At 54.0% G+C, this 13,265-nt stretch overlaps 1 protein-coding gene and 1 non-coding gene across 2 annotated transcripts; one reads left to right on the top strand and one right to left on the bottom strand.

Moving 5' to 3' along the window:
* Positions 1-2,786: 2,786 nt before the first annotated feature.
* On the bottom strand, positions 2,787-13,265 carry GIPR (gastric inhibitory polypeptide receptor). Its single transcript, XM_043435516.1, has 14 exons — positions 12,852-13,265; positions 11,761-11,889; positions 11,267-11,366; positions 10,685-10,792; positions 9,914-10,017; positions 8,908-9,011; positions 8,574-8,718; positions 6,844-7,003; positions 6,573-6,633; positions 6,171-6,240; positions 5,964-6,052; positions 5,747-5,885; positions 3,765-3,806; positions 2,787-3,672 (listed from the first exon to the last, which is right to left on the bottom strand). The coding sequence occupies exons 2-14, from the start codon at positions 11,830-11,832 to the stop codon at positions 3,466-3,468; spliced, it is 1,401 nt and encodes a 466-aa protein (XP_043291451.1). The 5' UTR covers positions 11,833-11,889; positions 12,852-13,265; the 3' UTR covers positions 2,787-3,465.
* On the top strand, positions 4,517-4,588 carry TRNAC-GCA. The gene has a single exon. It is a non-coding gene; the product is annotated as a tRNA-Cys (tRNA).

The following is a 13,265-nucleotide window of genomic DNA, read 5'->3' as shown; positions in this document are numbered from 1 at the left end:
CCACCTCTCAGTAAGTCACTCTCACTCAAAATTTCTTTCACTCTCCCCCCCCCCCCCAATTTGTTCACATAGTCTGTGCCCAGCCTTGTGTTGCCATGCTGGGGACACAGCAGGGCCCAGAAAAGCCCCCAACCTGCCCTCACTGAGCAGAGGTTAGCGCAGTTAGTACTCAATACTGACACCATCTGTAGCTGACACCTGCTGAGCTGTGAGAGCGCCAGGCCCTAGGCTCTGTGCTGTTCCTACATCTCTACACCTCTGAGCAGGCACTGTGATCCATCGCCTCCAATTCCAGGGGCAGGGGCTGAGGCAAAGCGTGGTGATGGCGCCTCCCCAGGGGCATCCAGCCCGAAAGTGGTGAAGTCGTGATTCAAAGCCCTGCTGCTCTGAGCCAGTGGCTTAACTCCTGAACTCTGCTGCCCTCAGATCATAGCTTCATGACCCCTGAGAGAAAGTCTCTGACAAATGTAGAGAGGTGGAGGTGGGAAAGGAGGTTTGGCTTATTGTGGGTGGATTAAGGGAAATCCCTGTCTTTCTCTAAAGCATATCCATTATGCTCCTCCCACCGGTGTCTCTCTCCGTGTTCTCCAGATAGGGCCAAGTGCCAGGCTGGTGCAGTTCCCAGGCATGAGGTCAGGATCCAAGGAGATGTCTGACACGCTGAGCTATGGCAGACAAAGCCTGAGTTATCCCAAGAGCCCATCAGCAACAGAGCTGAGGACCCTGCAGTAGAAGGCCTGACACATGCAGGGCAATGGCTGTGAGGTTATATAGGGCACACCACTGAGTGGTTCACGTCTAATTGGAACACCCACCTGAGGGGTAGATGGCAGAGCCATCCCACTTTATCGATGAGACAGCTGAGGCCCAGAGAGGGTCAGCTACTTGCTCAGGATCAGTCAGGAAACGATGGAGCTGAATTCAAACCCAGCGAGCCAGGCCCTGTGACTGGGAGGGGGACGGGATGGAGCCATGAAATCCTAATCTGTAAAGCGGGGGAAGAACGGTGCTGCTGCAGAAACCTTCCCCCTGGATTTGGTGATTGTTCGGAGCCTGGAATAGCACAGGCCCTGGGGTCCCAGTCCTGGGTTTGAGTCCCGGTCCCACGTCCCTCCTGTCTTCCCCAGGAAGTAGCAGGTCCTTCTGCTGCTTTGCTAGGCTGACAGGAAAGATTCTAGCCTAGGCCTAGAACTGATGACCCTGCCTGTCATCATCTCTTTATCCAACCACCTGCCCAAATAGTTTCTAATCCCCTCTTCCAATTCAAGTGAATGAAAGTGAAAACAGGTTGCAGGAAAAGTACTAGGCAAACTGGCCAAGTGTGTTCCGTGCACAAGTGAGATACTGTTAGGAACTTCAGGCCATCCTAGGATGTCAGTGTGATCATTTCTATTTCCCCGAAGTGAACCTGAGGCACAGAGAGGTTAGGAATTTTCCCCAAGTCACACAGCTAAATTGTAGCCAACCTAAGGTTTGAACCAGGCTGGTTCCTGCAGCATTAGTATTCCTCCACCATCTTTCTAGAGAAGCAGCTTTCAGAAAATGTTTGGTCCGTGGACTTCCCTGATGGATCCAGTGGTTAAGAGTCTGCCTGCCAATGCAGGGGACACTTGCATTGTGTCCAAACCTAACATGGGTTCGATCCCTGCTCTGGAAAGATTCTGAAACTAATGAAGCCCACCGCTGCTGAGAAGCCTGTGTGCCTAGAGCCCAAGCTTTGCAACAAGCGAAACCACTGCAATGAGGAGACCACATACTGCAACTAGAGAGGAGCCCCCAGTTGCTGCAACTAAAGAAAGCCTGCATGCAGCAACGAAGACCCAGCACAGTCACAAATTACTAATTAATTTTTTTAAAAAAAGAACATGATCATCACACACACAATTTTAATCGTACACGCTGCATATAGTTTAAATAGCAGGAGATCACATGAACATTCCCAGTTGGGGCTTCTCTTAGGCATGGAGAATAGTGGCAGCTGGTGTCCATGATCTCTTGGTGACTCTTGAATCTCTTGGAAGTTAGGCAGCACTGCTCTCCAGAGGGTGCAAGGCCACCACCGGCGCCTGGCCACACAGCCTGCCCTCCCCGCTGTCATCTCCCTTTTGGCCTGGCCAAGATTTCCCCACACCGGAGACAACTGTTTTCTCATGCTTTATTTACAAGGACCCAGCCCTCAGGCCCCCACCTTTCCAGAACCCACAAGAGGGGCCCATGAGGGCCGCCTGCTTCAAAGCACATTGAATTCAGCGGCTGTGAGCCATATCTGTCCAGAGGGCAGGGAACCCCAAGGAAGCGAATCAACAACACCCAGGTGCTAACTGAATCTAAGTGTGTGTCTGGTGGGGAGCGATTTAGGAGTGAGAGTCGTGTGTGTGTATATATATATGTGGCCCAGCCACATTGAGGCTGCTGGCTTCCCCCCTAAATCTCATAGTTCCCAGGGGCCACCGAAAAGGGTGGGTATCTCTTCAGGTGGCAGTGGGCCTGGCCTCGATGGAGATTTCAGCTCTGATGCCTGCCCTGAAACTGCATGTTTCTACCTACACACAGAATCCTCTCTGGTCCCCAGTACCCACTCACATTTCTATCCCCAGCCTCTCCTGTGAGCTCCAGCCCCTTACTCCCAGCTTAACAAGTCCAGAGAGCACTCCTGGTACTCCCCACCTCAAACCCCATCTCCCTCCCTCTTTCCTCTCTCCATCCCAAACTGAGAAGTCATCCCTGGTGTCTCTCCTTCTTCAGCAAATCCTCTCAGTTTTACCTTTAAACTAGCTCTGGAATCCAACCATTTCACATCTTACATGGCTGCCACCCTGGTCCTGCTAACATCACCTCCCACCATTATCAGACTTCTGACATGGCTCCCAGCTGCCCCATAGCCCCTAATAATCCATCCCCACAGGGCAGATAACACCTTAGCCCATTCCATTAGGAGACGCCCCAAAGAATCTTCCATGAACCTGGAGTAAAATGCCCACTCTTCTGTTCCCACCTACTTCTCTCTCCCCCTCTGTGGGCTCTGACTCATCCCGCTCCAACCTGACAGGTCACCTCTCTCTTCCTCAGACACAGCCAAGCTCCTTCTTGCCCTAGGGCCTTCACGGGTGTTCTTCCTTCTTCCTTAAACCTTGCCTGCCGATTCTTTGCAAAGCTGTCTCCTTCACCTCTTTTGGGCATGACTTCAAAGTCGCTTCATCAGAGATGCCCTGAACCACACTAGGTCCCCTCCTAACTTTTCTTCCTAAGCCATCGCACAGTGTATATAGTATAATTTGGTCTGTCCTCACCGCCTATTTCCCCCACTCAGTTGTGATCTCTAGGAGAACAGGGGCTTTTCTGTTTCCTTCCCCGCCCCCCGCCCCAAACCCCCGCCATTTCTCCAGCACCCTCCAAGCCAAGCCTGGTACTCAGCAGGCGCTCAATAAATACATGCTAACTGAATAGACCCAAGAATCCCGCTGCCTAGCAGTAACTTTCTAAGACATGGTTGGCCTCACCCCCAGGACCTGGGAGGGTCCTCGAGCACAGAGCGCGGCCAGCGGCGACCTGGCCCGGGCTGGAGCCGGAGGGCAGGGTCCGGAAGGCGGGCTCGCGTTGCTGGCGCGGCTCCTCGCCGAGGCTGTGGCGCAGGCGGCAGCGGTGCCAGCCCCGGCGGATCTCCGACTGCACCTGAAACCGGACGGCGCTCAGAGGCGGCGGCGCGCGCGCCATCCCTGCGCGGCCGGCAGAGGGCGCGGGCGACGGGCCGCGGCTCTCCCTACCTCCTTGTTGATGAAGCAGTAGAGGACGCTGACCAGGAAGCCCTGCCATGAGGGGAGCAGGAGTTAAAGTGGGTGCAGGGGCAGGGTTATAAACACCTCAATAAGCTCTGACCCTTTACAGGCGCAAACCACCTCGCCTGTCGCCACATCGGTCCTAGATTATTGCAGTCACCCTCTCCCTGGCTCCTGACTTCCCCCGGCCCCTTGCTCTCGCCAATTTGCAGAGCCATCAGGGCTGGAGATTAAGAACATATAACCCCAGAGGCTGAAAGCTTGGATGTGATCACGGCTCTCCACTTTCTTTCCCACTTAGGCAAGCTGCTTAACCCCTCTGTGCCTCAGTTTCTTCATCTGGAAAAGGGAACAATAATACAGTGGTGGTGCTGAGATTTAAGGTATTATTAATATACAAGAAGGTCCAGTGCATGAAACATAGTTAAACCTTTTTCTAAATCTTATCATAACTTACTACATGACATATTGGATTTATCTATTTGGCCGTGCTGCAGGGCTTGCGGGATCTTAGTTCCCAGACCAGGGATCGAACCTGGGCCCTCGACAGTGAAACTGCTGAGTCTTAACCACTGTACTGCCAAGAAACTCCCTAATAATAACCTTTAATAGGCACATCAAAAAATTAATTTTGAAATTATTTTTAAAAATTAGTTTTATAACAATTTAGAAATGTAAATATATATAAAATGTATTTATAATTAATAAAGTAATTGATATATTAATGCAAGACAAGGGCTTCCCTAGTGGCTCAGATGGTAAAGAATCTGCCTGCAATGCAGAAGACCCAGGTTCAATCCCTGGGTAGGGAAGATCCCCTGGAGAAGGGAATGGCAACCCACTCCAGTGTTCTTGCCTGGAGAATTCCAAGGACAGAGGAGTCTGGCAAAGTTGAACATGACTGACTAAGCATGCAGTAAGATATTACTTATCTTATTATCACTTTCCACTATCCCATTAAAATCCAACTCTGATCACGTTCCTTTGCTCCCATGGCTCCCAACTTACTCAGAGGAAAAGCCAAAGGTCCTCACTAGGCCCATGAATCTACCCAGGTACTTCACCTCTGTCTTATCCTACTACCCCCTTCTTAAGGCATGCTGGCCATGAGAGTGCCATCATGATCGGTACCCTCTCCCACCTCAGAGATCTTGCACTTGGCATTTCTCTTCCTGGAACATTTCCCCCCAAATATCTTCCTGGCTCATTCCCTCATCTTGTTTGGGTGTCTGCTCTAGTGTCTTTTCAGCAAGGCCTTCCCTGACCCCTGTCCACAATCCTATTCTTTGTCATCTGTATTTTCTTGCCTTCCCATCCCTCCCTCCTTTAGGCACATCTCACCATCTGAAATTCTGTGTATTTTACTTATATAGCATATTTAGCATCTGTCTCTCCCACTAAAGCATAGGGACCATTGGGTTGGCCATATCCCCATAGTAAGACTGGAAAAGTGCTTGGTATATAGTAAGTGTTCAATAAGTTTTTGCTGAATTGATAAATGAACAGTCTTATAAAGTGAAACTAGTATTGTCCCCACTTTAGAGATGGGAAAACTGAGGCCCAACAAGGTAAAGCAGGATAGAGACTAGGGTAGGACAAGCACGGGCAGGGTTGACCTTAAATATCAGTGGACATCTCCTTCCATTTGGCATGTTGGCACTTCATACGCTTCACCTTTTCCCTGGCCCTGAGGTGAAGGTCACCGAGCTGGGAAGTGAGGACCCAGATTTGGCCCCAGCCCTGGCTGATCTCAAAACCCTCGATCTTAACCAGGAGGCAGTACTGCTGGGGCTGCCGTGTCTCCTGCCTTCTCCCTGCTTCCCCAGTCAGGACGGAAGGGTAGCATTAACAAAATCCCATCTTCGCAGCCTATTCTGCGGCTGCACCAGAGGATGACTCTAATTCTCCTGCCTCTCTGAGTAGGAGGACCCGAACTCAAAGGGTGTAGCTCCTGCACCCCGCTTAGGCACCTGGAAAGAACTGAGGAAGATCTCAAAGCCGAGCTTGGCCAAGCGCAGGGCACCCCGGGCCTGTTCTTCAGTCACGGGAGCAAACACCACCTCGTGGACGCCCAGCAGGGGCACCAGCGTCAGCGTGGAGCGAGCCAGCCTGCGAGTAGAGGGTGGCAGTGATGCCGGGGTCCTGAGTCCCCCATCTTGCCCCAGTCACCCTCCCCTCCGTCCCCACCTCAGTCGGTAGTCCGGGCAGCGCATCTGTCGCGTCCTCAGCTTTGACACGAGGATGCCAAGGATGCGGATAAAGATGAGAAAATTAATCTGCGGGGGTTGGGGGGGTAGGGGAGAGAGAGAGAGACTGAGCCAGTTCCCCGCCACCTTGGCTTCCCAAAATGGGAAATTCTTGAGACCAGCCTGGAGGAGATGGGACCGGCCGTACCAAGATTGTTAGGAGAATAGGGGTTCGTATGATCCACCAAATGGCTTTGATATCGTTCCGCTCCCAGCACCTGGAGGAGAGGGCGTAGAGCTGAGATAGACTAGAAAATCCCAGACTCACAGAATTAAGCACTTAACCTCCCCACCTTCCTTAAGGCCACACCCACATCTCCCTAAAGCCCCTGCTACTATTTAGGCCCAGCCCTCATCCCGCCCCTTGCAGTAGTCCTGGAACCCATCTTCCTAAGCGACTGTTTCCTTTATATACCCTCCCAGGCTCTTAGAGGCAATTAGAACCTCCCCCAAGATTCCGTCTCACCCCGCCCACGTCCCTCCAAGGACCGCCCACGTCCCTCCAAGCCCCGCCCACCTCACCAGACCCGCCCCAGACCCCGCGACTCACTGCGTGTTCTCGAACAGGTACCTGACGATCACCCAAGGAATGACGAAAAGCGTGGGGGCCCCTGTGCAGACCCCAACCCCGCCCCCCACCCCGCCGCAGCTGTCAGAGCGCGCACAGGCCCTTCCAGGCCCAAGACCCGCGGAATTCCCCCGCCGGGAAGGGGAGGCGGAGAATCCTAGAGAAGGGAGGAGACCCCCTCAGGCAGACCAGCTGGGTAGTTTACGGGAGGGGAAGCGCGCTGGACAGGGCAGGGGACAGGGTCGGGGCTCACCCCAGCCGAGGAGCATGTAGCAGCGGAAGTGGCCCTCCTCGGAGCCTCCCACAAGCACAAGGAGACTGTGCAGGTAGATGCCTTCCACCAGCAGCCACGTGTAGTTGGCACCCACGCAGTACTGGGTCACGATCTGGGCCGTGCGACAGGCAGCTAGGGCCTAGGGGGTGGCCAGACAGGGGGAGGGGGCAGTCAGGGTCCCCTCCAAGCCCATCTCTTGTCATCAAATATTCTCTTCCCATTCTGTATCACCAAAGAATGATATAGCTATCCTCTCTTCACTCACTCTGTTCTCCTTCCCTACATGAACTCTCCCACTCTAACCTCTCTAACGATTGGTATCTTCCCTGGAAGCTCCGCTGGTAAGGAATCCTGCAATGCAGAAGGCCCTGGTTCAATTCCTGAGTCGGGAAGATCCGCTGGAGAAGGGATCGGTTACCCACTCCAGTATTCCGCCCTGGAGAATTTCATGAGTTCCCCCCAGATTCCCCTGAATATGGACTCTCCCACCCCATCTCTTAAGAATTCAACGACTCCACCTCTCAAAAGGTTTCTCTCATCACCCACCAGCACATGGACTCTCCCACCCCCGTCGCTTTCAATAATTGGTATGGCCCAACTTGCTGCCAGACAGGTTCTCTCCCCATTCGCCCCTAGTCTCTAGTCTCGCCCATCTTGTCTCCCTGGAACAAATTGGTATCTACCAAATCCCCCCATCGATTATTTTCTCCCATCCTGCCAACTTCGGTCTCGCCTCTAGCAGGGGACTCTCTTATTGGTGCAAAACTCCAACGGGTGAGATACTGAGAGAAAGGGAATGGAAACGTTCCAGTAGAGGAGATAACGGGATGAGAGTTCAATGATGGGGGAGGCTGTGTAGGGAGGGTCCCTCTCTAGTTGTGTCAGAAGGGTCTAGAGAGATTAACAGTGGATAACATTATTGTTCTTTTTGTTGTTTCCTTGCTAAGTCGTGTCTAAGTCTTTTGTGACCCCATGGACTGTAGCCCACCAGGCTCTTCTGTCTGGGATTTCCCAGGGAAGAACAGTGCAGTGGGTTGCCATTTCCTTCTCCAGGGGATATTCCCGACCCAGGGACCGAACCCATGTCTCCTGCATTGGTAGACAGGTTCTTCACCATTGAACCACCAGGGAAGCCCGGTTGATAGGGTGAAAATTGCTCAGTCATGTCTGACTCTTTGTGGCCCCGTAGACTATACAGTCCATGGAATTCTCCAGGCCAGAATACTGGAATAGGTGGCCTTTCCCTTCTCCAGGGGATCTTCCCAATCCAGGGATCGAACCCAGGTCTCCTGCACTGCAGGCATTCTTTACTTTCTGAGCCACCAGGGAAGCCCACTGATAGGCTGCTGCTGCTAAGTCACGTCAGTCGTGTCCGACTCTGTGCGACCCCATAGACGGCAGCCCACCAGGCTCCTGTCCCTGGGATTCCCCAGGCAAGAACACTGGAGTGGGCTGCCATTTCCTTCTCCAGTGCATGAAAGTGAAAAGTGAAAGTGAAGTCGCTCAGTCGTGTCCGACTCTTCGAGACCCCATGGACTGCAGCCTACCAGGCTCCTCCGTCCATGGGATTTTTCCAGGCAAGAATACTGGAGTGGGGTGCCATTGCCTTCTCCGACTGATAGGCTAGGAGGTAGTAAATGGAATGGGAACTCTCTGGCCCTACCAGAGGAGGCAGAATCTCAATTTGAGAAAGAGAAGGATGCGCTCACCTGGTTCCACGAGGTAAGGGCCTGATCCCCAGGGTAGGGGCCAGGGGGAGGAAGCAAACGGTCCCGGGTAAGGATGGCAGCCGCCCGCAGCATGAAAGACGTGAACAGGTTGATGTGGATGTAGTTGCGAGTGCAGCGCAGCCGCCTGGGGGGTTTGGGAGGCAGTCTGAGGGCCTGTCCTTGGCCACACAGAGTCCCTTAAACTATGTCCCAGCCCTCCCCACAGAACCACCACTGGATACTTGTTGCCAGTGGAGCCTGACTACCCCCATCTTTCTGGGAAAAGTGAAGCCCAGTCTCTGCTGCTTCTGTTCAGGGTTGGGGGGGGTCCCACCTGAAGGTACTCAAGATGAGCAAGGCGAACAGCAGTGTGGCAAGGGACAGGGAGTAGCCCACGGTGTACACAACCTGCAGCCGTTCCAAGGTCAGCCTTTGGTCCTGGGGGTGGAGGTGGGGGAAGAGGACACAGGAATAGAGCTCAGCTCCTGCAAGCCACAACTGCTGAGCCCAGACCGAAAAGCCTGCATGCCGCAACTAAGACTAGACCCCGCTCACTGCAACTAGAGAAAGCCTGCACAAAGCAATGAAGACCTGGTGCAGCCAAAAATTAATGAATAAATTTTAAAAAGAAATAGAGCTCAACTCCTGCCCTTGGGCCATAAAGGAGCTGCTCTTTGTTCCTCCTCGGACCCCAATTTTCTTTTGGGGAATCTATCAACCTTTGTTTGAGTGGGGCATTCCACCCCTCAAGTCCAGGACTGGGCATGTGACCAACGAATCAAAGCATTCTATCTAACACTACACTACACACACACACACATGCACACACACACGCATGCACACACACACACGCACACACACACACATGCACGCACACACACACAGAGTGATTACTCAGGGGCAGGTATGCTACCCAAATCAGGCCAGTGATGGTCAGTCCTGGGACATTAAGTTGGAGCTATTGAGAAGAAAGCTCAGTCTGCCGATAGCATTGCTTGGTAGGTAAGAATGTGAGCCTGGTACCAGTGGGGGCCACCTTTTCCACCCCACAAAAAAAAAGAGGACATCATCATAGAGAAAAACAGAAGTACAATATGGTGAGAGAGATTCCCAACTACATCATTTTAGCACTTAGATCCAGCTGTACCTGAAGCTGTAGCCTTATAATTTTCAATCACAAAAGCCAATATCTTTCTCTTTCTCCTTCAAGCAAGGAGTTGAATTTCTATCACTTGGAACCCAGGATCCTGAATGGTACAAGGGGCTTCAGGCTCTGTCTGAGGCTGCTGCTTTTCTGCTGCTGCCTAGAAATCATACCCTGAAATGTCTCCTTTTCTTACCTGAAAAACCCCATTTTTCTCTGGGTTTTCACACTGAGAATGGTCTCTCCAAGGTCCCCATTGGCCATCACTGCCACATTGGCGGAGGACAAAGCCTTTAGCCACTGAGGGGAAACAAGGGAGGGAATCAGAGGCACACAGAGAGAGATGGAGACAGAAAGACGAACTGAGACAAAGGCAGAAAGAGATATCCAGTGATGATGATGATAAACTGTAATATAGCATTTTACATGTACTAATTTAATATTCTTAACAAACCTATGAACTTGGTACTGTCATAAACATCAATTCACAAATGAGGAACTGAGGCATAAAGAAATTTTATTGGAAAAGACTGATGCTGGGAAAGATTGAAGGCAGGAGGAGAAGGGGACGACAGAGGTTGAGATGATTGGATGGCATCACTGATTCAATGGACATGAGTGTGAGCAAACTCTGGGAGACAGTGAAGGACAGGGGAGCCTGGCGTGCGGCAGTCCATGGGATGACAAAGAGTCGGACACAATTGAGCAGTTGAACCCCAGGTCACACTGCTAGTTAGGCAAGGAAGACCAAGATGTACAGAGACAGACTCATAAAAAGGAGAGAAAATAACCTGGTCGTCGTCAGAGAAATACAGAGACAGAGGAGGGATGTTATCTGGAGGGACACACAGACGGAGACATCCAGCCCAAGAGGACCAGGGAGCTGCGGGGGAGTGGCGTCTGGGACCAGGCTTAGGAGGGAGGTCTCTGTGTCAGAGGTGGGCCTGGGGTCCGCCCGGCAGCTCACCGTGGCCGTGCCAGGGCAGATACCAAGGGCAGGACGCACGGGCAGTGGCGTTGGGTGCAGTGTAGTCCCAGCAGACGTACATATCGAAGGACCCGTTACAGGCGAGACCTGGGGTGGGCGTGGGGGCCGGAGTTCGGACAGAGCCCAAGGCATCTCGGGCCTGCACTCACAAGCCCCGCCCGAGCCGCGCCCACCCGGAGTGGTCGCGTCCCTGCTCCTTCGTAGCTCCTCCCACTAGGCCCCAAGGCCCCGCCCATATTTCGAGCCTAATTCTGTGCTCCTCCCACCAAGAAAGGTCCCGCCGCAGATGCTTCCCAGTCTGCAGGGCCCTTCCTAGACTCCACCCCAAACCCCGCCCCCTTCGCCGTCCCCTTTAGGTCCCACCCGCCGAGTGTAAACCCGGCCCAAGACCCCTCCGCTTTCAAGCTTCATCTCTGGCGTCCCCCTCGTGGCCCACTTTTACCCCAGACCCTCAGACTTCTCTTTCGGGCCTCGGCGGCGTGTCAGCCCCAAGCCGGCCTCAAGCCCATCCCTCTCAGCCCCAGCCCTTCCCTTGCCCGCAGTCCTCCACCCCTGTCACACCTGCTGGGCGCTCCGAGGCCTCCAGCGTCTCCTGGCACTCCCTGCGGTACCGCTCCCAGCGCTGGTACAGCGCTCCCGCCGTCTGCCCCTCAGAGCCTGCCTACAAAAAGAGAGAAGGGAGGACCACCCCTCCCACCGCGGCCCGCGCCCCGACCCCAGCTCCCAGGCAGCAAGATCCCCTGAGGGCCAGAGACACCCTAGAGGGTCTTGGAGCGGCTTAGAAACCTCTTTTAAGTCTTGAGGGGTGCCTAGAAACCACCAGGGGAGTTGCTGTGGGGAACTAAAAACCTTCAGGAAAATTAGGAGATGGAGGTGGCTGGAAATTATCAGGAGATTTGCGGAGAGTTGGGGAAGAAGAAGGACTAGAAACAGCCATCAAAACTTGAATCTGGGCAGGTGGGGAGCCTTGAAACAGTCTTCCCAGTGGGATACGACTTAAAACCGGCCCCAACATCCCTCCAAGCCTTGAGCGCCTTGGCTCCTCTGGTTCTCACCTCCGCGCTCCGGAGCAGCGGCTCCCACAGCGAGAGCAGAAGCAGCGGCCACCAGGGTGGACAGGTGGGCATCGTGTGGGCAGCAGGGCATGGAGAACGAAGGGTCCGGTCACGCAAGGGCAGCCGGGTCTGCGGGTCCGAGGCAGAATCAGGAGCCTCTGCCTCCTCTCCTAGCCCCAGCGCTCTCCGCTCAGGGAGTCGCATACCCCGGAGACAGCGCCCCCCACAACTACGAGTGATGATTTGGGGCCAGGTGGTGGGGGAGGGGGTGAGTCTTGAGGAGTGGGCGGAGACCGATCTCCAACACCTGATTCCCCGGCCCGCCCCCGGCTGTTGCTGGGGCAGCGGTGATGGAAGGGGGGTGTTTGCAGAGGGTGCGGTTGCCTTAGAGTTGCGCTGGACGGGAAGCTCCAGAGTCACCCGCAGTCTAGACCTAGAGACTCGGGGGAACCTGGGGACCACCTTGGAGAGGAGGACATGTAGCTCGAAGTGACTCTTGGACTTCCCACTCTCCCAGTTCAAAGGGTTTTCAAATCACGGATAGGAACCCGACCTTATCAAACTTCCCTGGCTGCGGATAAAACCCAGAGTTAATGGGTCAATAGCTCTCCTTAGGGACTAGAAAGGTGAGGGGCCCAGATGCTTGGAAATCAGTCCAGCCCCCAACGCCCCACATCCGGCACCATGCAGGGAAAGGAGGAAACAGGAGGATGTTGGTTGGAGCCCCAGAAACACACGAGTCAGAAATGCTTGAGACAAACATAGAAACTGAGAGACACAGAGACAGACAGAATGAGACATGACAAGAGACCAGACATCAAAAGGGAGAGGAAGACAGAGACGAAAATGTGGACTAGGAGACAGAGGAGGTAGAGACATGGAGAGACACAGAGAATGGGGCAAACAGACAGAGATATAGAACTAGCGGCTAAACAGGGATTTGCGACGTGGAGACAGAGATACTGAGAGATAGACAGAAGGACATAGACCGCCGGCACAGAGAAGCTGAGACAAAGGCACAGAGCAAGAGGGGTCTGGAGACGTGAGGGGACAGAGGGGCGGGGGCATGGCTAAGATGGGGGAGCCCTCACCTGTTCCCAGCTCGCCTCTCAATCACTTGCTTCTGACGCTGTCGCCTCCACGGCCTCGCCTGGGCTCCGCAGGAGGTGACAGCCTGGGGTAGGGGTAGGGGGCGGGGCCAGGGCGGGCCAAGGAACAGGAGCGGGGAGCTGGGGCAGAGACCTGGCGCAGGGGGCCAGTCATCTGTGAGTATCACAGCCACTCAGGGTCACGTGGGGGAGCGCAGTCACAGAGTCAGCATCCTGAGGACCCCCCTCCCAGGGCGCACAGCCCCTCACGTTGTCCCACCTGTCCCATCCAGCCACCACGCGAGGGGCCACACACACAATGTCACACATGACCCCATACGCTGAGCTGCAGAGAGGCACGGCACAGCATCTCACATACTGTGCCTCACTGAACGTGTTCTTCATATTCATTCATAG

The sequence above is a fragment of the Cervus canadensis genome, chromosome 18 (assembly GCF_019320065.1).
Source record: "Cervus canadensis isolate Bull #8, Minnesota chromosome 18, ASM1932006v1, whole genome shotgun sequence".
Classification (NCBI taxonomy): Eukaryota; Metazoa; Chordata; class Mammalia; order Artiodactyla; family Cervidae; genus Cervus; species Cervus canadensis.
Note: the sequence above shows the minus strand (reverse complement) of the source record. Positions and strands in the feature narration are given on the sequence as shown.

Coding starts and splice junctions, on each gene's coding strand:
- GIPR (XM_043435516.1), bottom strand. CDS start 11,832: ATGCCCACCTGTCCACCCTGGTGGCCGCTGCTTCTGCTCTCGCTGTGG. Junction 6,241..6,572: donor TACCTGTTCGAGAACACGCA/GTGAGTCGCGGG, acceptor CCTCTCCTCCAG/GTGCTGGGAGCGGAACGATA. Junction 3,807..5,746: donor TCTTCCTCAGTTCTTTCCAG/GTGCCTAAGCGG, acceptor CCCTCATGGCAG/GGCTTCCTGGTCAGCGTCCT.